Source organism: Entelurus aequoreus, linkage group LG08, assembly GCF_033978785.1.
Source record: "Entelurus aequoreus isolate RoL-2023_Sb linkage group LG08, RoL_Eaeq_v1.1, whole genome shotgun sequence".
In the NCBI taxonomy this organism is placed as follows: Eukaryota; Metazoa; Chordata; class Actinopteri; order Syngnathiformes; family Syngnathidae; genus Entelurus; species Entelurus aequoreus.
The window spans coordinates 39,386,465-39,412,488 of NC_084738.1; the positions used below are offsets into that span (position 1 = coordinate 39,386,465).

The 26,024-nt window shown below is 39.2% G+C and overlaps 1 protein-coding gene across 7 annotated transcripts in view; it reads left to right on the forward strand.

Moving 5' to 3' along the window:
• Positions 1–26,024, forward strand: part of dnah9 (dynein, axonemal, heavy chain 9) — a 426,092-nt gene that overhangs the window by 273,769 nt on the left and 126,299 nt on the right. For 6 of the 7 annotated variants that reach the window (XM_062056457.1, XM_062056459.1, XM_062056458.1 and 3 more), the window contains 5 exons: positions 14,687–14,851; positions 16,564–16,704; positions 21,000–21,170; positions 21,274–21,396; positions 25,207–25,400. In XM_062056457.1, the coding sequence (XP_061912441.1) occupies positions 14,687–14,851; positions 16,564–16,704; positions 21,000–21,170; positions 21,274–21,396; positions 25,207–25,400 (794 nt within the window). Of the gene's footprint in view, positions 1–9,957; positions 10,101–14,686; positions 14,852–16,563; positions 16,705–20,999; positions 21,171–21,273; positions 21,397–25,206; positions 25,401–26,024 lie in introns of those variants that run through there. The other variant, XM_062056463.1, reaches the window with a different exon arrangement.

Sequence of the window (26,024 nt, forward strand, 5' to 3'; positions counted from 1 at the left end):
CTCCCCGTGACTGCGTGTGTTCTCTCCGGGTACTTAGGCTTCCTCCCACCTCCAAAGACATGCACCTGGGGATAGGTTGATTGGCAACGCCAAATGGTGCCTAGTGTGTGAATGAGAGTGTGAATGTTGTCTGTCTATCTGTGTTGGCCCTGTGATGAGGTGGCGACTTGTCCAGGGTGTACCCTGCCTTCTGCCCAAGTGCAGCTGGGATAGGCTCCGGCCCCCCGCAAACCAAAAAGGAACAAGCAGTAGAATATGGATGGATGAATGGATGAATACTATTTTGGATGGGTTTTGTATTTGAATGAGGTAAATAAGTAAGTGACTTGAGGCATCAAAAGACTATTGCAGCAACCTTAGATCATCCAGTGCAACAGTGAGGCTTGCTCATTTTGATTCAATCATACAAAGGGAATTAGAAAGTCCTTTGATTACCTATTTTGTGGCAAAATGAGTACCTAACCATTCATCGATCCATTTTCTACCGCTTATCCCTTTCGGGGTCGCGGTAACCAATTTTAAAAACATAAAAAAATCCCATATTCCAGATACAGAGGGTAGATCTTATTCATATAACCAGCGGTACCTTGCCATTATTGACCAGGTTTCCATCAACACTATATTGTGGTTAAAGGTTGCTATTGTCTAGGGGTGTCAAATCATCACGTTAATTACAATTAATAAATTACAATCATATTTAGCGCGTTATTTTGTTTTAAATTGCATTATTTACATCTTTGATCGCAAACGTTACTGTCTAGGTATGCCTGCGAGTTGCCCGCCCTCATTTTGTGCTTGTCTGATAGCAACAACGCTACCGCCATGCGGCACAAAGATAATACTCGGCCACTGCAAAAAGAGGTCGCACTCTGTCACTTGACGTGGCCAGTAATGTTAGCGACTTTTAATAGTGGGGAAAGTCTGAATTATGTCTAACAAATAATGTAAAATTCTCATAATGAACTTAAAGACGTAGCAGAAGTGTGTTTATGGTTTATATAAGTTTGAATGTTGCCTTGTTTTTGCATAGAGTAGACAATGTTTTGTTTGTTTGTTTGTTTTTTAAGAGTAATGTGCATTGCTGTATTAGAACGGTTTTGGAGAAATAGCGCAACTTCCGGGTGTGTTTTGACACACATTAAAGGGGCCCTATTGTGGAAAACCAACTTTTCTTTCCTATTTTAACAACACTCAGTAAATGTTTGGGAACTGAAGAGACCAATTTATGAAGCTTTTCAGGTGGAATTATTTCCCATTCTTGCTTGATGTACAGCTTAAGTTGTTCAACAGTTGTTCATCTGTTGTGGTATTTTATGCTTTATATTGCACCACATATTTTCAATGGGAGACAGGTCTGGACTACAGGCAGGCCAGTCTAGTACCCGCACTCTTTTACTATGAAGCCACGCTGTTGTAACACGTACAGAATGTAGCTTGCATTGTGTTGCTGAACTAAGCGGGGCCTCCATGATAATGTTGCTTGGAGGGCAACTTATGTTGCTTCAAAATCTGTATGTACCTTTCAGCATTAATGGTGCCTTCACAGATACCCATGTCTTGGGCACTAATACACCCCCATACCATCACAGATGTTGGCTTTTGAACGTTGCACCTGTAACAATCCGGATGGTTCTTTTCCTCTTTGGTCGGAAGGACACGGCGTCCACAGTTTCCAAAAACAATTTGAAATGTGGACTCGTCAGACCACAGAACGCTTTTTCCACTTTGCATCAGTCCATCTTAGATGAGCTCGGGCCCAGCGAAGCCGACAGCGTTTCTGGGTGTTGTTGATAAATGGCTTTCGCTTTGCATAGTAGAGTTTTAACTTGCACTTACAGATGTAGCGACAAACTGTAGTAACAGACAGTGGTTTTCTGAAGTGTTCCTGAGCCCATGTGGTGATATCCTTTACACACTGATGTTGCTTTTTGATGTAGTACCGCCTGAGGGATCGAAGGTCCATAATGTCATCGCTAACGTGCAGTGATTTCTCCATATTCTCTGAACCTTTTGATGATATTACGGACAGTAGATGGTGACATCCCTAAATACCTTGCAATAGCCCGTTGAGAAATGTTGTTCTTAAACTGTTGGACAATTTGCTCATGCATTTGTTCACAAAGTGGTGACCCTCGCCGCATCCTTGTTTGTGAATGACTGAGCATTTCATGGAAGCTGCTTTTATACCCAATCATGGCACCCACCTGTTCCCAATTAGCCTGTTCACCTGTGGGATGTTGAAAATTGTCAACACAATACATGACAATAAGTGCTTGCATCAACAAGCTATAGGAGTACTCCGATATACATGATTATCATTCTATTACTAATATCTTTGCTAATAACATCCCAAGTGCAGCTGGAATAAGCTCCAACACCGCCCCGCGATCACGAGAGGGGCAAGCGGTAGAAAATTGGATGGATGCATGGAAGATGTACTGTGATCCCAAAAACAAACGACAAATCCCACAATCCTGCACCATATAAAGCAGTGAGCATGTGCAGTACCCACTTAATATTCCACTATAGTGCATTTTCCCATGTCTATTTATAAGATAGTATTAGAGTTCCGACAGTCATATGTCAGGTGCCCAAATCAACTTTTCAATAACCACAAAACAAAATGTATTTTGATTGATTGAACCATAAAAGTTTGTATGTAACTCATACTATTTACTATACTCTGCATAATATAGGAATATTATGTGCATGGAAACGCAGCAAATGTCACTGCTGGTCGATTAGTGAGCACTGCACATACATCGTCCATGGATTGAATGTAAAGTAAAATAATTGGGTAAAAAAATCACTTGATCCAAGCTGTAGCACCTAATGATGCCTCAGGCTTGTCTCGTCAACAGATCTGCTCTTGTAGTGTTCTTGTGTTGGAAAGGGATTGGCTGGTGGAGCTGCGGTGCCACAGCAATTATTAGACGAATCTCTGAAACACTTGCACCGTTTCACAGACACTCTTGTCTTCCCTCAAAAGATGTGTGGCCTAAATGCTGGAGGGTTTCGAAGTTAATGTGGAGCTCTGGTAATGTCGGACACATTTAGCGGATGGTTGCACGGTTTCTATCTATTAGCAAAACAGTTTCACATTAGTGGTTAGAGTGTCCGCCCTGAGATCAGTAGGTTGGAGTTCAAATCCCAGCCGAGTCATACCAAAGACTATAAAAATGGGACCCGTTTCCTCCCTGCTTGGCACTCAGCATCAAGGGTTGGAGTTGGGGGTTAAATCACCAAAATGATTCCCGGGCGTGGCGCTGCTGCTGCCCACTGCTCCCCAAGGGGATGGGTCAAATGCAGAGGACAAATTTCACCACATCTAGTGTGTGTGTGACAATCATTGGTACTTTAATCTTTAATCTTTAATTTAAATTGTTTTGTTTTTATTTTGTTTTGTTTTGGGGCAGCACGGTGGAACAAGGGTTAGTGAGTGTGTCTCACAGTAAGAAGGTCCTGGATTCGATCAACAGGCTCGGGGTCTTTCTGTTTGGAGTTTGCATGTTTTCCCCGGACTGCGTGGGTTCCCTCCGGGTACTGCGGTTTCCTCCCACCTCCAAAGACATGCACCTGGGGATAGGTTGATTGGCAACACTAAATAGTCCCTAGTGTGTGAATGTGAGTGTGAATGTTGTCTGTCTATCTGTGTTGGCCCTGTGATGATGTGGCCTCTTGTCCAGGGTGTACTCCGCCCGAGTGCAACTGGGATAGGCTCCAGCCCAACACAACCCAAAAAGGGACAAGCAGTAGAATATGGATGGATGGATGAATGTTTTGTTTTTTATATATGTTCGGATAAAAAGAAAAAAAGACGTGCATATACCAAACAGTTCACAATAACGCCGATACTCGGTATAGCGATAATCGATATATTGCTTCTAATAACCTATGATATAGCCATGTGTTTATAACTGTGAAAAAATGTCATAGTTTATATTACAGTATACAGCATCATTCAACCAGAGTACCAGCAGCGATAGTGCAAAAACAATGATACTGTTTCTGTGCAACATGGTGCCTTTTGACAGCTCCTTGGTCTTGTCTTTGGTCTTGACCATGTTGGTGAAGTTGTTTGACTTGGAAAAAACTGTTTCTGGGACAGGTTGGTTTTTAGCCACATAATGAGTTGAGGTTAGGAGTATTATCCTAAAGGTGCAGGACTAATTTGTGCATTTCATGGGTACATAACTGTTCTGTTGCGATCCTTTCTGGTTGGTCGGGAATCAAAAACGTATTACCGTATTTTCTGGACTATAGAGCACAGCAGTATATTAGCTGCACCCACTAAATTTTGGGGAAGAAATGTGAAATTAGTTATTTACACACAACTGTTTTGTACATTTTTATTTGCGTACCTTATTTGTTTCGAAGCAGTGTCTGTAACATGGCAGTAAGACAGCTGATCAAACAAAACAGAAGTCATCGTCATGGACCCAGACTCAACAACTTCACGGTGGCATTTTGGTGAATTTACTGAGGAATTTGTAGAACTGAAACAATACAAAAATAATTACGTTGTAAGTTAATAATACTAACACAGACACTCGTAAACATGTTAGAATATTAGCTAATGCTAACAACGCTGGTGTCATTACATTACAATAGCATGAACAAATATGCATGGAAACACTCCTACAGACATCACACATGGGTTTAGTAAGTATGCATTGCTTTAGTTATATTATAAAACTTACAAATGTTGCTTGGAGTTAAGAATGAAGAATCCATTTGAGTAAAAATGTTGGGATGGCTAGAAGACTGAACCGCACTGTACACTGGTTAAAACACTACCAGTAAATGGAAGGACACTGAAGCACCTGCAGAGAGCGAACTCGTCCAAAAGATGGCTCCATAGCACAAACAATAAACCACATTGTTTTTGCTTGTTGTATGTTTTTTTTTAAACTATTTTTATTATTGTCGCCAGTGTGGGAAAATCCATCAATTAGCCGCTCCGTTTTATGAATTGATTAACGTGGACCCCGACTTAAACAAGTTGAAAAACTTATTCGGGTGTTACCATTTAGTGGTCAATTGTACGTAATACGTACTGTACTGCAATCTACTAATAAAAGTTTCAATCAATGAATCAATGAGCCGCAGGGTTCAAAGTGTAGAAAAAGTAGAGGCTTATAGTCCGGAGTTTACGGTAATTGCATATCATGATTTTTTTCTACATTTAAAACACTTCCTTGTGGTCTACATAACATATAATGGTGTTTCTTTGGTCAAAATGTTGCATAGATTATGTTTTACAGACCATCTTCAAGTCGCTTCTGACTGTCTAATAAGAAAGTGCCGTTTGGTGGGCAGTCTTATTTACGTGCCTCCACTACGACTGCGTCTTCGCCCCGTCCATGTTGTAGTTTTTAGCGCTTCCGTATCAAGTCTTCTGACAGATATAAATTCAATCTATATGCTAATTTGTATTATAAATGGCGACAGCTGAGCCAGTCTGCCCCACAACAAGAGGATAGAGGAAAGAGAAGGAACTCTTTTACTGCGGACTACAATGGCTGACTCACGCAAAGCACTTTGGGTACATTTGTACCTTATATGGAGATATCTGCTGACGTCACAGTTAGGAAAAACGTCACCAATAGGGCAAATTCAAATGGCATGTTTGGAGGAAGTATGAAGGAAAGCAAGATTGTTTTATAAATATCCCCGCCAAGCCTCCATGGTTTGATTTCAAATTTTCGGTACTTCTACAGCTCCCAAATATACAAAAACAGGAACCAATAGGTAAGAAAAGTTGGTTTTGCAAAATAGGTCCCCTATAATGGTATTTATTCTTATTTTTTTTTACATTCTGTGTTGCTCTGTTACAATAAACGTACCATAAAAATGTGGACAAAAAATTACGAAATTAGCATGGGATCAACTACTTCTTTGCCCCACTGTACACTAATGTCTTGACTGGGCATGCATTTTGAGTACTTTACAACCAAAAGAATCATGGTGAACCACAGTGATTTTGTTGCATTTGTGCTGTTTTATCAACACTTCTCCAGCAAAGTGTACACTTGCAGAACGTTTGCGATACATCATTCATATGCCTCACATTAATAACTGCAAAACCTTTAAAAAAAACACTAATAAACAGCTTTCCAATTTTTTATAAAAAGCATGCTTATTCTAACCGGACCTCTCTGTATTTTTCCGTAATACATCTATTAGTATATCATCATTAGCATAAAACTAAAGCATACATTGTGTGTACTGTATGTGCGTGTGGTTGTTGAATCAAGTGAAAAAGTGAAATCTGGTTTAATGCAGTGTGTTTTATTAGCATTGTACTGAGAGGAAAAGGCGGGGGGATGTGAGAGATAGATCTGGAGCTCACTTATCATTTTAATTAACACAAAAGTTGAGAGTCGTGGTGGCAGGGGGTAACCTTTATGAAAAGCCAGCCTGCAGAATGAAGTGTCCTTGTCAGTATGCAACATGGACAGATTAAAATAATCTGATAGCCAAATACAAATTGGCTGTACCTGTTTGTATCCATTTGAGTGACTTGGCACCATCGTATCTTTAATGAGGTTTGCGTTGCTACTGAGATGCATGAGCTCTCATTTAACCCTGGAAAAGACAGGCTAAGGAGCTTGAAATGTCAAGCATTTTGAAGAGTGCACAGGGGGATCACTCTACAACGTTTTACCTCAAATACTACTTCCCCTTTGCTCATATTAGCACGCAGATTTGTTTGTGCCAGCAGAATTCTTACCAAAAACCATGTTTATTAGATAAGCAATAAAATGTTCCACTTCCAAAATTACCTTAAGATGATTGCTACGGAGCATAAAATATGATAGACTGCCATGATTCGAAAATTTGATTAGAAAGAGTCTGATTTGACTATCAACCTCATAGTCGAATTGTCGGTCGTTAAACCCGTCTCCCTCACAGTGGGAGGCGAGGTGAGTATCTTCGAGGGGCCCCTCGCGTACACAGTGGTTGTGTTGGGAAAATAGATTGATTGCGTTCATCATGTCTTCTTTAAACATTAGTAAAATATTCCAGTGTGCAGACAAATAATTTTTGGGAAGTAAGCGATCATTTTTACCTGCTTACAGTTTTGGCTGTCAGCCTTCCTCAGAGTGGTCTCTGTATCCTGGTGTGACGTGTCTAAAACAGCTGGCTGGGTTCTGGCCTCCCACGGCTCTTACTATAGTAAACCTATTTGTCTGCACACACAAATCATTCATTAATAGTGTTGGGGGACACACCGCTGTCAGACACAGTGCTCCCTGTGCAACTCCCCGCCTCTGGCCGTCCGAATACTGCCATTGGCTCCGCGAAACGCACCGCCTCATCCTGGAGATGTAGCTCTCCTCTGGCAAAGGTAATGATCCTTCCGCAGGTTTACATACGGCAGGGGTGTCCAAACTTTTCCCGCTGAGGGCCGCACACTGAAATATCAAAGCAAGCGGGGGCCATTTTGATATTTTTTATTTTAAAAACCAATACAATATATGTATAAAAAATATACATTTAGGCCTCCACTCAGGCTTGATCCTGAGGACCGGCAAAGGGTTTAGGTACAAAAAATATTTAAAATGTGTCATTATTTAGTATTATCCAAGGTTTAAATCTCCAGATCAACATTAGGTCTATCTGTTAATAAAAAGTTTTGTTTTTTTAAAGATTTACGCTGTATGCTCTTTTTGTCAAAGAAAACCCTGTTTTTTTATGGAAAAAACACAAAATATGCAATATTTTCCCCCAATAACATTTTAAAGTGGAATATTTGAGATTATATAATAATTGGAGCTCAGAGCATAACTCATAACAACATTGATTCATTATTATTTTTTGAGCAATGACACTTAAAAAAAAAAAAAAAAAAAAAGTCCCACTAATATTATTGGGTATCCAAAAGGGTCCTGCTCAGTAAAGTATTAAAAAATAAATCATTCTTTTTTTTTTTTAACTTTTAACACAATAGTCTTAAGATCAACTTCAGATCCATCTGTCAATTATAACTTTTATTGTTGTTTATGTTTTTTGTTTGTTCGTTTTAGGCCCTTGTTTAAAAAAAACAGCTTAGTTTTTTATATGGCAAACACAAAATATGCAACATTTTCCCCAAAAAATTTCTCAAAGTTGAATATTTAATGTGACATAATTGAAATCTTGAATTGATTTTGATTCATTATTATTTTTTAAAGAAAGAAACAGCGTGCATGGCAGCTTTGTGTTATTAGAGTAAACATTGAAACATTTTATTGTTACATTTCACCTGATTGCTCTTTTATACCACTTTTTATGTTTTAAATTTTTTTTAATCGTATTTTTAAAATGTGCCACGGGGCCGTTAAAATATTACCCGCGGGCCGCAAATGGCCCCCGGGCCGCACTTTAGAGACCCCTGACATACGGAGTCTTTGTTACAACTTTTATTTACTCTATTTAGTCAAGTTTGATGTCTTCTTAGTGCTGCGCTACAGCCGAGGAATTCGCTAAACTTACCAAACTATCCAATCACAGCCATGCTTGCTTATTAGATCGGTTTAGTCTTTTTTGAAGTGGTCAAATGTTGCAAATGTTCACTTCAATAAAATATTGTATTCCTTTTATAAGAACATTTGATTAACTGAAATATTCACCGTATTAAGTGCTGGGTCTACATCCATTTGATGTTACTGACACATTGTGACCAGTCAGTATATAGTACTACATATAATCTAAGTTTCTTTTTTTCCACTCTTAAAAACAAAAACAATGCCATAAATCCCACTGATCGTCAAATGTAGGTAAAATCGAAGAATTAGATTCGACTAAGGACATCCTTAGTCGAAAACTATTTGAATCCTAAATAGGGTGTTATGCTGACTGGTTAATAATTTTTGTTATTTTTTCCCCTGGCAGAGGGAAATTACAAGTTCCAGAGGAAAGTCTAAAACTACAACTGACTCAAAACTCGAGTTTATGGGGACTATTTTGGGAGTGGGTTACACATTCCCCTAAAGAGCACATGCACGCAGGCGAGTAGAAGGTCATAGTTGACGCATACAAGCCAATGTCCCCCAGTTGAATGTCCTCCATTCAAAGCAATTCTTTCCAGCGTGGTCAGGTCTGTCTTTAAAAGGCCATGCATCGCATCCTGTTTTGTCACAGTAGAACATGTTGCTTATGGCGTAAGTAAAAGCATCATATTCAAATACTCTAACAAGGCACTGGATCAATTAGTTTTAACAATGATGCAAAGTGAATTTCATCACAGCAGCAGGAAATGTTGTCATAAAGACAGCATTTAAGCAGGGAGGTGGCACAGTTGGATAGTGCATGTGCCTCACAACGAAGGTCCTGAGTTCAATCCTGGGCTCGGGATCTTTCTGTGTGGAGTTTGCATGTTCTCCCCGTGACTGCGTGGGTTCCCTCCGGGTACTCCGGCTTCTTCCCACCTCCAAAGATATGCACCTGGGGATAGGTTGATTGGCAACACTAAATTGGCCCTAGTGTGTGAATGTGAGTGTGAATGTTGTCTGTCTATCTGTGTTGGCCCTGAGATGAGGTGGCGACTTGTTCAGGGTGTACCCCGCCTTCCGCCCGAATGCAGCTGAGATAGGCTCCAGCGAGTCCAAAAGGGACAAGCAGTAGAACATGGATGGATGGATGGGTTCGCTAAACTAAGTTCCTTAAGTTCAATTTAGGAAATGTATGTATTTGTCATGAGAGCATTACTCTATGCTACAGAGAGTACACCTAATGACTCAGGTTTACCTGCCCATGACAAAAGAGGCTTATTTAACTAAGTGTGCACCTTATTCTGAGCTATGAATTATTATCAATAACAACAAAGAAATGACACAATATAATTGTCAGTTTTAAATAACTAATTAACAATCAGCATTCATTGTTTGTATGTGTAGCAGTCTGGTCACCAGCCTGGTCATACTTGGTCAAAGTGCTCTCAGGAAGAACCACAAATACTACAGAAAAAGGCATGCCATTGGATCATGGTGTCAGTTTGACAGGTCACCACAAAAATGTGATGATTCTGCTGCATAAGGTCAGATATTGATCATATTTGTGCGTATGAAGATGACACCTTTTGAAGCTACGCAGAGGTTCAAATTCAGGGCAAGCATGTAAGTCAAACAGTTGCAAACCTTATATGCATGTGAAGCACAACACGGTGGGTGTGGAATGACAAAGCTACAGGCTTTGCCACCGACTGTTAAAGTGTACTAATTTTACTGAAGATCTCATCAAAATATCATAACTCATCAAAAGCAAGTAATATTTCAAGCTTCAACAATTTAGTGCAGTTCACAAATGAGGGAAGCCCAAACTGTCTCGCTTGGCTAAATGTTTGTTTGTTTTACTTCATTCATTTAAGGTCAAACAAAAAACATTCAACATAACATTTGAAATAAATAATGAACGAAAAAGAGGGGAAAGAAGTACAACTTATAATATCGGCACCCTATTCATAGTTACAACATTTGTTGTTCAACTCAGAAGACTAGCTATATACATTTATAACATACATGTTTCATAACATACAACAAAATAATTAAACATGTAAACAATAATTTACTCCAAATCATATGTTTTCATCATCATGATTTGCATATATTTTTTGAATACAGTAAATTTAGAGTGGTCTGAGCGGCATTCATCCAGGCTAGGCAGGAATACTCCACAATGCTCCCGACCTGACTTAAGCTTGTTGGCCAGCTTAAGTAGCGCTCCGAGACATTGACCAGGACGTTTGCAGATGTTGGACAGGTAGCTGGTCCACGTTAGTTTGGAGTCAATACAAAGACCCAGAACCTCTATCTGCTCACATAGCCCAATTTTGTGGCCCTGAAGAAGAGATCTGGACGGGATGGATTCTTCATCCTGGATAGGGTTATAGCCTTGCACTTGTTGGGCTACAAAGTGACCTTCCAGGTGTCAGCCCACTTTCGGATGTTCTCCACGTCTTTCTTTAGCGATACAGCTACCTCCAGTCCATTTAATGTTGTTGTAGGTGTAAAAATGGTGGAGTCGTCCGCATACAGGAATATGGTGTTCCCACACTGTTCTACAACATCATCTATGAAGATGGAGAACAGTAATGAGCCGAGAATTTATCCCTGGGGGTACAGATGCATTGATGGGAAGTGGAAATTAAGACTGACCAGAGAGCACAACCTTGATGGTTCTTTCTTGAAGGTAGTTCTGTAGCCAGACATGTAGTATTCCAGTTACGCCCTTTGAGGTGAGCTTAGCACAAAGGCCATTGTGCCAAACCTGGTCAAATGCACCCTTAATGTCCAGTGCAACAGCGTACACTTTGCCACCTTTGTCGAGGATGTTGTTCCATGTCAGTGACAAAACTGTAAGGAGGTCTGCTGTGCTGTGGTTTGGTTTGAAACCATATTGTTTATTGGGGATAAGGTCATGGCGAAAGAGATATCTCTGGGGCTGTTTGTGGACAGAGGATTCAATCACTTGACTGATGACGCTGAGCAGGGATATGGGACGGTACTTTGAATGGATCTGCTTTAGAGTCCCTTTTGTGAACTCTTGGCAGTTTTCCATTGGTCAGAAAATAACCCACGAGAGAAGAGGAGTTGAAAGAGACGGCTGAGGGGACTGGCCAGGTCTGCGGCGCACTCTTTGAGGACCCTTATAGGGATTTCATCCGGCTAAGGCCCCACCTGGGTCTAAGTTGCGTAGCATGTTTAACTTTTGGTATTTGTTTAGCCAAACTAGGGTCGATGTTAACAAAAATTGTAATACACTTATTTACTATCTCATTTTTGTTTTATACTTTTTTATTATCTTTGTTTAAATGTTTCAGAACCCTGTTAATTATGCCCCAAGTACTTTTTGTGTTGTCTTTATTTTTGTCTAACAATTGACTATGGTATTCCTTTTAATTTTTTAAATAATCCATACTAATGTGTTTTTATATTTTTATACATTTACCTCTTTGTAACATGTGTATTACCTTTCAAAAACAGTTCCACTGATTTTCTCAACATGTGGTCGGATGTTTTTATCTGAAGTCGCAATTTTGAGAGAATTCCAAGGGTCATACTTTAACAAACTCCTCCTTGGGAATTTCCCCATTTCAGAATCAGAGGTACTAAACCAATGGCCAACAATAAATTTGGGAATATTTTAGGCTGTGTTAAAAACTGTTCATATAACTCAAATCACACGCTGCTGTGAGATTTTTAAATTCTCAACCAGGTGTCAACATTTTACATAAGTGTAGTAAAAGCATTTGATTCAAAGGTGGTTGCAAAGAAGCAAACAGCTGTCATTTAGTCAAAACCTCCATGAAGTTATGCCACACATTAGTTGCTGCTGCATTTCCAGACGAATATTTCACAACCATTGACATTGACGAAATTTACACAATAGGAATAGTAGCAATGTTATCATTATTCGGAGATAACTGTATACATTTCTGAATTACAACAAAACAAACAAGGTAACAAGGTGGAGCAACGCAGCAATGTAAAAAATAAAATGATCAATTCAAAACGGCATACATAGTTGTGCATAATTGTGTTTACTTTCTACTACCACTGTGTAGATGAGCAGGTATATTAGATTTAATCAACAAATGATATTAGTCTATCCATCGATCCATGTTCTATCGCTTGTCCCTCTCTGTCATTGTAATATAAAATAGCAACACTTTTTTACAAATACATGTGAGATATCAGTGTTTTTTTGTTTTTTTTATTGATAAACGCACTTCCATTGCAGGGGCTCAAAATCTACATTTCACTTCACCACTTTATTTACATGTGCGTTGCCTGCCTGCATGTCTCCAAAAAGTGCGTATGCAAGGTTCAAAGTTTGCTGGTCAAACGTTGTCATTACAAAATGGCTTATTAAGTGTGCAGGCAATGTTTAGAGTCACATTTCATGGTCATATAAGTGTAAAAAGATATTAACCATTGTTAACAGTCATGTAAGCTCCATAGAACGCACTGATATTACGCTGCACTTAAACTATTATAATAAAACAAAAAATGCCCATGTTGACACAGGACTCTGACTGTTTTAAATGGACAAATACCTCGAGTAACTCATCATCTTGCTTACTTCTCTCCTTTGATTTGTGCAAACAAAGCAAAATAAAATAAAACAAAATTAAAATTGCAAAAACTGTGACAATATGCTGACAATGTGTGATATCGTATGATGTCATGCATTTTTTTTGGTTGTTGACCTTTCAGTGTATTTTCACCGCCATTCAAATATTCATATGCTAGGGTTATTCAACTATTAATCAGGAATCAATTCATAATTGTTATTGAGCCACATTTTCAGAAAGCTTTTCTTATTCTGCATAAATCCTAATGCAAGGCTCTATCATATCATATCAAGTTTGACTTTACTTGTTTGCTAATACTCAAAATTATTATAAATTATGAATTAAAACAAGGAATATGTATGTGCTGGTCAGAGACCCTCCATATGACAGGAGCGTTTGGCCGTTTGACAGGCCTACTGCAAAAATGTTAGTCGCTCCCAAGTTTTATATTCCCAAGCCGAATTATTGCTTTTCTTATCCCACATAGGTAACACCAAAGTAGTCTGCCATTCTATTAATGATGAGACCCATATGTTATTGTAAGTTAGTCACGGCCTCTTATTAAGTAAAACTTCAATGCCAGTCATTATCGGGCAGAAGCTGCAACAGACTATAATGAAGGACAAAAAAAATTGCTCCCCTCTATCAACTTTGTTCTCCAAGAAATAATGCCTGCCTTTGAACTAACTTTAAATCCCCTCAGTTAAAAAAATAGTGAAAAAACCGTTGAGGTTGGAAGTTTCCAAAGGGGAAGTATGTTGAATAAAACTCATTACGAAAGTTCTGTGTATCTTTACATGCATCTTAGGTGAATCTATAATGTGTGTTTGTAACCGATTTACTGGATTGTGTGCAATCGAAAAGATTATTTCTTCCCGAACATGTATAATTCCTCAGCATACGTTGGCAGACTTACCAGTGATGGTGCCAATCTACCTAGTGATTGATGCTTTATCTGTATGCCTGCTTGCTGCATTGGTATGCGGCACACAGAGCTGGACGCCACAGCCTTTTGTTTTTTGTTGTCTTCATCAACGCCGCTTCCATTGCGGTCCTAACAAATTCCCACAATATGCATTTCTTCTATTTACAATCTAATTGTTATTTTATATCCACACAAAGACATCACCATCCATCCATCCAAGACATCACAATTCTGAAAATTTGGCAGACCTTTGTTTGGTTCACTATCTCAGCTTCTTTCTAGAACCAATGGTTTCATCACGTAGAGGGTTATTTTGCAGAGGATGGCAACGTTTGATGTCAGCACCAAGTCGGAAGCTGGCTAATCTGTCCCGGAGTATTCCTGTTTTGCATCTGCATCTTGCATCAGGATATTGATTACAGTAGCTCTGCCTTCGACATGGCCTTCAGTATTCATGTCTAATATTGATTTGAACCATCAACATATGCAATCACCTCTGACAATAAGGACAACAAAACCCCGAAACAAACTCAACAGCATACCATACCAACATACAGTAATTTATAAAACCCTTTCATAACAACCGCAGATGAAAACAAAAAGCTGCACCAAAATATGTAAAACTAAAGAAAAGCATTAAATATGGATACTAGTGTCACAACAAAGCACTTCATTAACATCTTTTATCTTCCCATTTCTTTTAGTCCAACCTCACAAAGCAGCAAAATGGTTTCAAGATCACTCTGAAGATGCTGGAGGACAACCTGCTCTCTCACTTGTCTTCAGCTTCAGGAAACTTCCTGGGTGACACAGAGCTAGTGCAAAACCTGGAGACAACCAAACGCACAGCTGCTGATATTGAAGAAAAGGTTCCGTTTTTACTTTCTTTTTTGTATCTTTGCGGGTTTTGATATGCATTATTATGTATTTATTCAGATAGATACTTCTCTGACTAATATATGTTTAACAGTGAAGGAATAAATAATACAGGAAAGTAAAATCTATTATCACCACTTAGCCCATAAGAACATGGACCCATTTCTGTTTGAAACAAACAGATGGTGGATTTAACACATATACGTCATTTGTGAAGTTATGTATTAATACTACTACAGTAAATAATGTGTGATGTTACAGTACATATACAGTATGTTACATTGTTCCTCAACTCAAAAATAACTCAACTTGACAATTTAACAATGTATTTTAAATTGAAACAAAGACATACACCGTATTTTCCGGACTATAGAGTGCACCGGGATATAAGCCGCACCAACTAAATTTTAGAAGAATTTTTTTTTTCCATATATTAGCCGCACCGGAATATAAGCCACAGTTATATGCATTGTGATATTAGTTATTTACACAGAAATATTTCGTAAATGTTTATTTACATACCTTAATTGTTTCCAAACAGTGTCTACAACACGGCAGTAAAAGAACTGATCAAACAAAGCAGAAGTCATCGTCATGGACCCACTAGCTGTGGTAGCTAGCTCTCCGATCAGCTAAACAAACTCAATAACTTGTAAACATGTTAGCATATTAGCTAATGCTAACGACGTTAGCTTCATTACATTACGATAGCCTGCATAAATATGCATGAAAACACTCCTACAGACATCACATATTGGACGGTTTAGTAAATAAGAATTGTTTTAGCTCTTTTGTAAAACTTACAAACGTTGATTGGAGTGATGAATGAAGAATCCGTACGAGTAGAAACAATATGGACGGCTAGGAGATGGAACTGTGTATATATAAATATATGTATATATACGTGTGTGTGTATATATATATATATATATATATATATATATATATATATATATATATATATATATATATATATATATATATATATATATATATATATATATATATATATATATATATATATATGGGCGATAACGTATTTTCGACAGTTTGTTGACATTGCTTTCCATATGTGTATATTTTATTTGGATTTTTCTGATGATATTTTGTACTATACTTGGCTATAGTGACAATAAAGCTTTCATACATGCACAAATCTGTTTTACGGTGGTTAACAGTTTGCCATATTTTTATTGAAGTAACTGCGTGCATGTTTTATGGTAACTAATCTTAAGTAGTTGTATAGCTGTTGCTTCTTCTTGCTTAGCGATAATGATGACCTTAATTGTACACACATGACATAATTGCACCCAATTTTCATAGAAATTATCCCTGTGGATTTCAAATTTGATGTCGACAAAAGCGGTCGACCATGTATGTCGTCGTCCACCTCAGCGGCAACTCTCCTGCATGAGGAAATAACAGCGCATTCTCTCTCTGCAACAACACAAGCACTTAAGTTGCAGACTTTTTTTTTTCTCAAGTATCATCGTACAAATCTTTCTTTGTGAAAAAAAAACTAATTGTCATTTTCTGTGAGATCATTTTGTCCAAAACCATGAAATTGAAATAGTTTCTCTGGAGTGTGTTTTGTGAGACGGTACATACTGTATATCCATATCACTGAATCACAGCCCTGAGCGTGTGCATTGCCTATTGATGGATGTTTCTGTCTATGTGTGTGATTTTTTTTTCTTTCCTGTAGGTAAAAGAAGCGAAGGTGACAGAAGCCAAAATCAACGAGGCTCGGGAGCACTACAGACCAGTAGCAGTCCGGGCTTCGTTATTGTACTTCATAATGAACGACCTCAATAAAATACACCCCATGTACCAGTTCTCTCTCAAGGTAGGCCATCTATTGACCCGGCATGTTCCCACACACCTCGAGGGCCCTCCTCTTTACACTCACTCCACTGTACCTACCCTCATCCTTTCATTTGCTCGCCATGTTTTATGCTCTTTGCCCACTTTTTATTGTGTCTGCGGCTCCCTAATGTGGTTATGTCAAGATTATCGTCTTTCATGTTGTCAGCTGGCAAGTTCCAAGAGGAGGCAGTCTGAGATATGGTTTGCAATCACCCTCAACTCTCACCAGTACAGTGACTGCACCTGCTCAGCTCTAACATAATCCAATGAAAACACACTTTCAGTCTGTGCGACAACATGTTAGGATGGAACCCGTTGTACTGTGGGTTTATCACACTGGGTTTCAGCCAAATCTAACTTTGTAAATCAATAGAACTCCAAGGTACTGAGACTTGAGACCAGAAGTCAAAAACTGTTGGTTTGTGAATCATTCAGCAACTGTCGACTCGATCCGATTCCAATTCTTGGGGTGGCGATTCGATTCAGATTCGATTCCCGATTCTTGATTCACAGACAATATCGGGTTTTACCTAGATTGCTAAAATACCTGTGGCGGTGGGGGCGTGATCAAGATGACGTCATCACATTATTTGCTATGATCCATTTATTTTCTTTAAAAGGGCAAAAAAAAATATATACAAACAAATCTGTTATCGAATATACTAAAACCATATATAGGTTCTTAAATAGTATCATTTTGCTTTACTTTTTAATTGTTGCTGCTTATGCAATGTAATTTGTTGAGATGTTTTTCTTTTTTATAGAGATGTTTTCCAATCCTTGTTGTCTCTCTTTCTTTATTAAAAACGACTAGCAACAAATTTAGCATTTATTTCTGGTGTTATTGTAGACTATACTCATGTTCAAAGACTCTCTCCTTCTGTCGCTCCATGTCCGCCACGGAAAGCGAGCTGCGTTGCTGGGAGCCTTTCTCGCATTAAAAGCCACCCCTGCCATCTTCAATTTTGTAGATGGCTGTTAGCGGGTATATCTTAAATACATAAAGTATGTCCACATTGCGGACATGTTGCCTCCGATCCAGACAATCCCGTACGTATGGCTTACGGCATCACAACATCCGGTTTCGGTAGCGCTGTTTCGGATGTTTTTTTTCTTCCAAATTTTAGTCAATAGTGCATAAATAATAAACTATATATATCCATTCATACTGTAACCACCTGCTGGTGTTAAAGGCCTACTGAAACCCACTACTACCGACCACGCAGTCTGATAGTTTATATATCAATGATGAAATCTTAGCATTGCAACACATGCCAATACGGCCGGGTTAACTTATAAAGTGCAATTTTAAATTTCCAGCTAAACTTCCGGTTGAAAAACTCCTTTGGATATGACGTATGCGCGTGACGTAGCCAGTAGAACAGAGGTATGGCTCCCCCATTGAGACCAATAAAAAAAGCTCTGTTTTCATTTCATAATCCCACAGTATTCTGGACATCTGTGTTGGTGAATCTTTTGCATTTTGTTTATTGAACAATGGAGATTGCAAAGAAGAAAGTTGTAGGTGGGATCGGTGTATTAGCGGCTGGCTGTAGCAACACAACAAGAGGACTTACTTGGATAGCAGATGCGCTAGCCGATGCTAGCCACCAACCGATGCTAGCCGCCAACCGCATCTGTGATCGGGTGAAGTCCTTCGTCGCGCCGTCGATCGCTGGAACACAGGTGAGCACGGGTGTTGATGAGCAGATTAGGGCTGGCTGGCGTAGGTGGAGCGCTAATGTTTTTATCATAGCTCTGTGAGGTCCGGTTGCTAAGTTGCTAAGTTAGCTTCAGCGTCGTTAGCAACAGCCTTGTTAAGCTTTGCCAGGCTGAGAATTATTAACCGTGTAGTTACATGTCCATGGTTTAATTGTATTGTTGATCTTCTGTCTATCCTTCCAGTCAGGGATTTATTTATTTCGTTTCTATCCGCATTTGAGCCAGATGCTATCACGTTAGATCAGTAGCTATAGAGCTTCGCCGATGTATTGTCGTGGAGATAAAAGTCACTGTGAATGTCCATTTCGCGTTCTCGACTCTCATTTTCAAGAGGATATAGTATCCGAGGTGGTTTAAAATACAAATCCGTGATCCACAATAGAAAAAGGAGAGAGTGTGGAATCCAATGAGCCAGCTTGTACCTAAGTTACGGTCAGAGCGAAAAAAGATATGTCTTTCACTGCATTCTAGTCCGTCACTCTAACGTTCCTCATCCACGTATCTTTCATCCTCGCTCAAATTAATGGGGTAGTCGTCGCTTTCTCGGTCTGAATCGCTCTAGCTGCGTTGAAAACAATAGGAAAATATGAGGAGGTGAACAACTGACTACGTCACGCTACTTCCGGTAGGGGCAAGGCTTTTTTTTAATCAGAGACCAAAAGTTGCGAACTTTATCGTCGTTGTTCTATACTAAATCCTTTCAGCAAAAATATGGCAGTATTGCGAAATGATCAAGTATGACACATAGAATGGATCTGCTATCACCGTTTAAATAAAAAAAATCATTTCAGTAGGCCTTTAATGTGTATGTTAGTGTGTTATGATGTTAATTTTTACCATGGTCTGTGAACACACCATGTCAGCGGAGAATGAAGAAATGTTGTATGTCTGGGAGTGAAACATGGAGACATGTGCACGGAGGAAATACTTGTTGGAATTGGGCTCATTGTTAGCATTATTATTGGCAGTAAAAGCGAAAAAGAGCATCAGACTTGTGTGTCTTATAGTGCATTATTACTACAGTACAGACGCTACAGTATATTATCACTTTTTATTTTCACGTAAAAAAAACCCACACATTTTTGCCGTGGAGCACCGCCACAATCAAATACATTAAGAGGAAACCCTGCAATACTCTTTTTGTAGTAATTAAGAATACATTTAGAAGCTAGACTAGACAAACAGCTATGTTTCTTATTAGCAAAGTAACATTTAGGCTGACAAAATTAGTGGGATCAAATTGACGATAGGAAAGAAATAGTACTGTCAAACGATTAATTTTTCAAATCAGATTAATCACACATTTTGAATTTGGTATTAACCACTATAATCACAGTTGCTACAAAAGCGTTGCTTAACCTATCTGTGATTGATTTGTTGACAACATTGCCAAGGGTATTCTCCGAAAGAGTTGTTTGTCATCCACCGCTTGTTGTTGATATGCTACTAGCGTTCTTGCTAGCGGCTGCCTCAAAAACATGTTTCTTTTTCTCGATGGTATTTTAAACGTGTTGTACTTCAATTAGAGAATTCAATCGCTGCAATATACAGTATGCAGTTTACCTTGGTTTTTTAAGTCCCACCATATAGACATTTGACCTTTTAGCTACCCCGCACCACCTTTTAGTTAACCTGTAGCTGCATATTATGATTTTTTTTCTACATTTAAAACACTTCCTTGTGGTCTATATAACATGTAATAGTGGTTCTTTGGTCAAAATGTTGCATAGATTATGTTTTACGGACCGTTTTCAAGCAGCTTTCTGACCGTTTCTTCAGAATGCGCTGTTTTGCTTATTGACGTGCCTCCACTTCAACTGTGTCATCTCCGTGCCTACTTTGTTGTAGTATTTCTAATTAGAAATGTCAGCTGCGAAGGATGCATGTCCATGCACAATCCATTCTGCCTCAAAACAAGAGGATAGCGAAAAAGAAGGAGGCTTTAGCTGAGTGGTCGGACTACAATGGCAGATGCGCGCAAGGCACTCTGGGTAAATGTATACCATATAAGGATATATCCGCTGATGTCACATGTGGCACCACGTCACAAAAGGAGCACATTCCAAAGTAGTCGTTTGGCGGAAGTAGGAAGGAAGGCAAAATTGTTTTTTTAAATATCTTCACTGCCTCCATTGTTTTGATATCAAATTTTTGGCACTTATACAGATCCCAAATACACAACAGCAGGTACCAATAGGTAAAAAAAAAAGTTGGCCCCTTTAAGGTAAATGATAAATTGTGCGATTAATCTACATTTATACATAATTAATTTAATATTTTTTGTGATTAATCACATCTGTTTGACAGCCCTAGAAAACATCATGAGATCATGTATTCCCCATTTTGCCCCGATTTTTATGCAATTAATTAATTATTTCCTATTGCCAAGACAATGTCAAACATTTATTTATCATGTCTGTGGTAAAATACTAATTCTAATTGATTGAAATTAAATGTAGAATTTGACAAAAGTAACTTCACATCAGCAAAAGATACGCCTAACTTATTTGATCTTGTACATTGTGCTGATCTTCACTGTCCTGTGCATTGCAGGCTTTCAGTGTCGTTTTCCAGAAGGCAGTTCTGAAGGCTGAAGCCGACGAGGATCTGAAGCAGCGGGTGTCCAATTTAATTGAAAATATCACGTCTTCAGTTTTCCAGTACACAACCAGAGGCTTGTTTGAGTGTGACAAGATCACATACATTGCTCAGCTTGCTTTCCAGGTAGGAAAAAAGCCTGGTTTTATTCCTACAACTTGGACGCTCCTAAGATCCTGTTTGTTTCAAATCAACTTAAAAAAAACACTTTTCTTTGTCATGTCTGCAGATTTTATTGATGAATAGAGAGATAAATCCTGCTGAGCTGGATTTTCTTCTGAGATACCCTGTCCTGCCTGGTGTAACATCACCAGTGGATTTCCTGTCCAGTCACTCCTGGGGAGGGATCAAGGTACCATGAGATACAGTACATGGACGCATGTTTTTTTTGGTCCAAGTATGATTGATTGACACAGGCACATCAAATTTAATTGGATATTGTGACAGACTAATATCTGCACTGTCAATATAGTGTCTGTTGTGTGTGTGTGTGACAAAAATTTCACTATCCTAGTTGCTTAAACCCAGATGCTATTGTTCATATCGTCTGGGCTCACAATGTAATTTCCTTTGGTGGAAGTCATTATTATCACCCCCCTATTCGCTGTTTATTTTACACTTTGCTTCATGGCTGTCATGAAGACACACCCTTTTAGGGCCATTCGAAGGCTGCACCAAAATTTGTGAACTTTGCAATCCCAGCATGCATACTCTGAATAATATTGACTATTTTGAGTTGCTAATCTACTGCTGTCGTGTTGCTGAGCAGATTTCAAAATTCCTCATATGATGTTTTAGTGCAAAGGGTAGTATTTTGCAAACCAGTGTTGGTCTTTGTCACCGGTTCTTTTCATAACTTTTATGGACAGGAATTCTAGGCGCAGTGAGGGCGTTGAGGGAATCCGATTTGGTGTCTGCAGGATTAGGTCTCTGCTTTTTGCAGAAGATTTGGTCCTGCTGGCTTCATCTGGCTAGGATCTTCAGCTCTCACTGGATCGGTTTACTGATTGTGAAGCGACTGGGATGAGAATCAGCACCTCGCCCGGAAAAAGGGTGGAGAGGGAGGAGATCTTGCGGATCTGGCGGAGCTCTCCCTTAGAGATAGGGTGAGACGCTCTGTCATTCGGGAGGAGCTCAGAGAAAAGCCGCCGCTCCTCCACATCGAGAGGAGCCAGATGAGGTTTTTTCCGGCATCTTAGACTTATACACTTAGACAAACTTTATCGATCCACAAGGGAAATTATTCCACACAGTAGCTCAGTTACAAAGGATGGAAAGGTAAAGGATGGAAAGGATAATGCACACAAGGGCACAAAAAGAGGGCGAAAACAAAAGGTATATAGTAGACTAAAAATGTACCATAGTATCTGGTAAGGAGGCCCCCCGATCGCTTCCTTGGGAGGTGTTTAGGGCACGTCCGACCGGCAGGAGGCTACGGGGAAGATCCAGGACATGTTGAGGGGACTATGTCTCTCAGCTGGCCTGCAAAATGCCTCGGGATCCTTTGGGAGGAGCTGGATGAAGATAGACCCCCATAGTCTGTTAAAAGGGCCTTATCCAACAAGTTCAACTTCTTCCAACGATGAATATGTATACAATTTTGTACTCTAGTCCTACATGTGGAAAGGCCATATTTTAGATGTGTTTTTAAGTTATCCTTAGTTTCATGTTATGCCGCACCTAAATCTTGAGAAACGTCAGGTACCAGACCAGACACAAGATGTCCACAATATCTTGTAGATATCTTTTGTCACAACTTTAATAAATCCGCGAATGACAACTTACCAAGTGCACAATGGCAACTTGCTACTCAGTATCATTTGAAACTTGTTCTTAAGAATGGTGGCCAGAAAGTCTTTTTTTTTTGGAAGTAAAAATTGTTTATGCAAATGGCAGTTAAGGTAGGAATGGGAATATTTTATGTTTTCAAGTAATCAAAAGACTTACTTCACTGTCACAATGTGTGCTCGCAGGGACAGCTGTTTTGTGAACCAAGTACAGTTTGATGCAGGATTCCCCAAATATTCATCCAATTATGTCCAATATCCAATTCTTCTTTGCTGTTCGCTGATAACCATTAACATGTAATCGGTTGAGGGGGCGTCTCTGTGCAGCTCTGGAGCAACTATCCAAGCATTTCGGCTACAAAGAGAAAAATGCAGACTTGCCCTGTACCCAACCTTGAGAATTAGAAGAGTATTTTATTTACCGTATTTTCCGCACTATAAGGCGTACCTAAAAACCTCCAATTTCCTCAAAAGCTGACAGTGCGCCTTATAATCCGGTGCACCTTATATATGGACCAATATTGAGCCACAACAGGTCTCGTAACTACGCCGACTTCATTTTTCCCCTTCTACGGCTGCTTACCGTAGAAGAAGAAGTTCTTCTTCTACGGGGGAAAATGAAGTCCCGTAGTTACGAGACCTAAACTTTTTGTAAAGACCCAAAAATGGCTCCTATTAAGAGACACGTTTACGAAGCAGAGTTTAAACTCAAGGTGATCAGTCACGCAGTAGAACACGGGAATAGACAGCAGCGAGAGAATTTAACATTAACGAATCAATGGTGCGGAAGTGGAGGCAGCAACATGATGACCTGAGCCAAGTAAAGAAGACTAAACAGAGTTTCAGAGGGAACAAAGCGAGATGGCTACAGTTGGAGGACAAACTCGAACAGTGGGTTGTTGAACAGAGAGCAGCAAGTAGAAGTGTCAGTACAATCACTATTTGTTTTGTTGACATTCCCTTTAGTGCAGCTCCATCTAATGGATGCATAACGTAACCCCAGCCTCTACTGTAGCATCTATTCTATGCGCCTTATAATGTGGTGCGCCTTATATATGAACAAAGTTTTTAATTATGCCATTCATTGAAGGTGCGCCTTATAATCCGGTGCGCTTTATAATCCGGTGCACCTTATGGTGCGGAAAATATGGTAAATAAACTTACTATAGTACTCCACTGAGATCTAATATAATTTTAAAAGCCCCTTAAATGAGCAGGATAGGGTCCATTTAACCTAAACTAAACTTTGTGGGCTTGGAAACCACCTTTTGTCCTATGCACTCAGTCTAAGCACTTGCTAATGGAATTTTGTCTCTTGAACTTGATGCTCTGATTGGGTTTTTTGATGATGTTAGCAGACATGGAATCCCTTGAGAACCTTTTCATCTGTGCTTTGTTTTTAAGTACTTGTGTTGAAAACAGATTGCCTGATTATAAACCATTTTTATTAACATATTGATGCCGCCTCTCCATACATTCCTTTACTTCTTATTCCACTGTATTAATGGTCCCTAGTGAGAGGACTTATGGTACTTAACAATCAACATACACACGGTTTGTGTCTCCCTGCGCCATCTTTTAATTGGAGTGTGCGTTTGTTTGTGGCAATACCATATATAATAAATGAAAATTGAAAATATAATGAAGACAACTTTTTATCATGTAAGTTATACACGTCATTGTTTCCCCCAGGTCCACAGCTTTGAGGGTGAGAGGGTTTGACTATCATCCACACAAATGTGCAGCAAATAACACTGCATTGCTATCACTCTTCTACAATATGTGTGTGTGCGTGTGTCTGTGTGTGAGTGGATGGAAGCAGGGGGAATTTGGCCAAAAAACAGTGAGACAAACACGGCCACACATCGACGCGTTCATTGTAACCGACTGTATTGCAATCCTTCCACCTCAATTATACTTGTCAAATGATCCTTATAGAAAGCAAATTCATTTTTTAGTTCGCTTTGAAGTACAAAAGTCTAAAAAGACAATTTGCCGTTTTATGACCACTGTAAATGATCACAATATAACAGCCACACACAAATTCTAATTTTGAATTTTGAATTTGACTAAATAAAAAACATCATGTTGTGTATTTCGTAATGACATGCATGTTTCCTCCAATCAGATACAATTAATAATAACCTTTATTTGAATACATTTTTTTTAGATTTCCTTTGTTTTTTACTTCTGTCTCTTTTTGTAAAAATAAACCAACCATAAAAAACATAGACTGTTCATATTTTTGTAAGGTGGTAAACTTACTAAATCACCTTAGTATTAATTATTTCCACAAATGAATAGTGTATAGTGTTTTCTGAGAATAAGTCACTTAATATTTTGCTTTTCTTCCCATTCCCTGTCTCACCTACCAGTCCTTGTGCTCCATGGATGAGTTCAAGAACCTGGACCGAGACATTGAGGGCTCGGCCAAACGCTGGAAGAAATTTGTGGAGTCTGAGTGTCCGGAAAAAGAAAAATTCCCGCAGGAGTGGAAGAACAAAACCCCTCTTCAGAAGCTGTGCATAATGAGGGCCCTGCGACCCGACCGCATGACATATGCTGTGAGGTGAGAAGTGGAATCATCACTTGGCCTTTGCTCTCTGATCTGTGAGGTATTTTACTGATCTGCGCTGGGTCACAGAGTAAAGGTGAAACTGCTTTAACATTGGCTCGAACTTTAAACCCCTGCCTGTGCTTACCTTTAACTGCCAATCCATTTGTAGCTCATAGCTTTACTGCACACCAACAACTCAGCTAGAGCTAAAGGACACAATTCAAGGTCCCCACATGTCCTGGAAAACCTGAAAAATGATTGACCAATTTTCCAGTCATTGGAGGCATATGGAAAAAGGGGAAAAGGTCAAATGTAACTAGAAAATGATTTATACTCTCCTGCCTTGTGAGCGAATGTACACAAGTTAAAAGTTATGCATGTAGTCACTTATCTTCTGAGCAACATTAAGGCACAGAGCTTTTCTGCTGTTATCCTGCACAGCACCCCCACGTGATGCTACCTGCTAGTCAAATTTGCATTTCAGCTTTGACCAGTTATTCAACCCAGTGCTTTCAGTCGACATTGTCATTAGACTTAGCACATTTTCAGACCTTGTCAAGGATTTAACGCCGAGAGACGACACTAGACTGTAAGTTGAAAAATGTCACTGATACCTGTATTAGTTTCGGAGTGCGA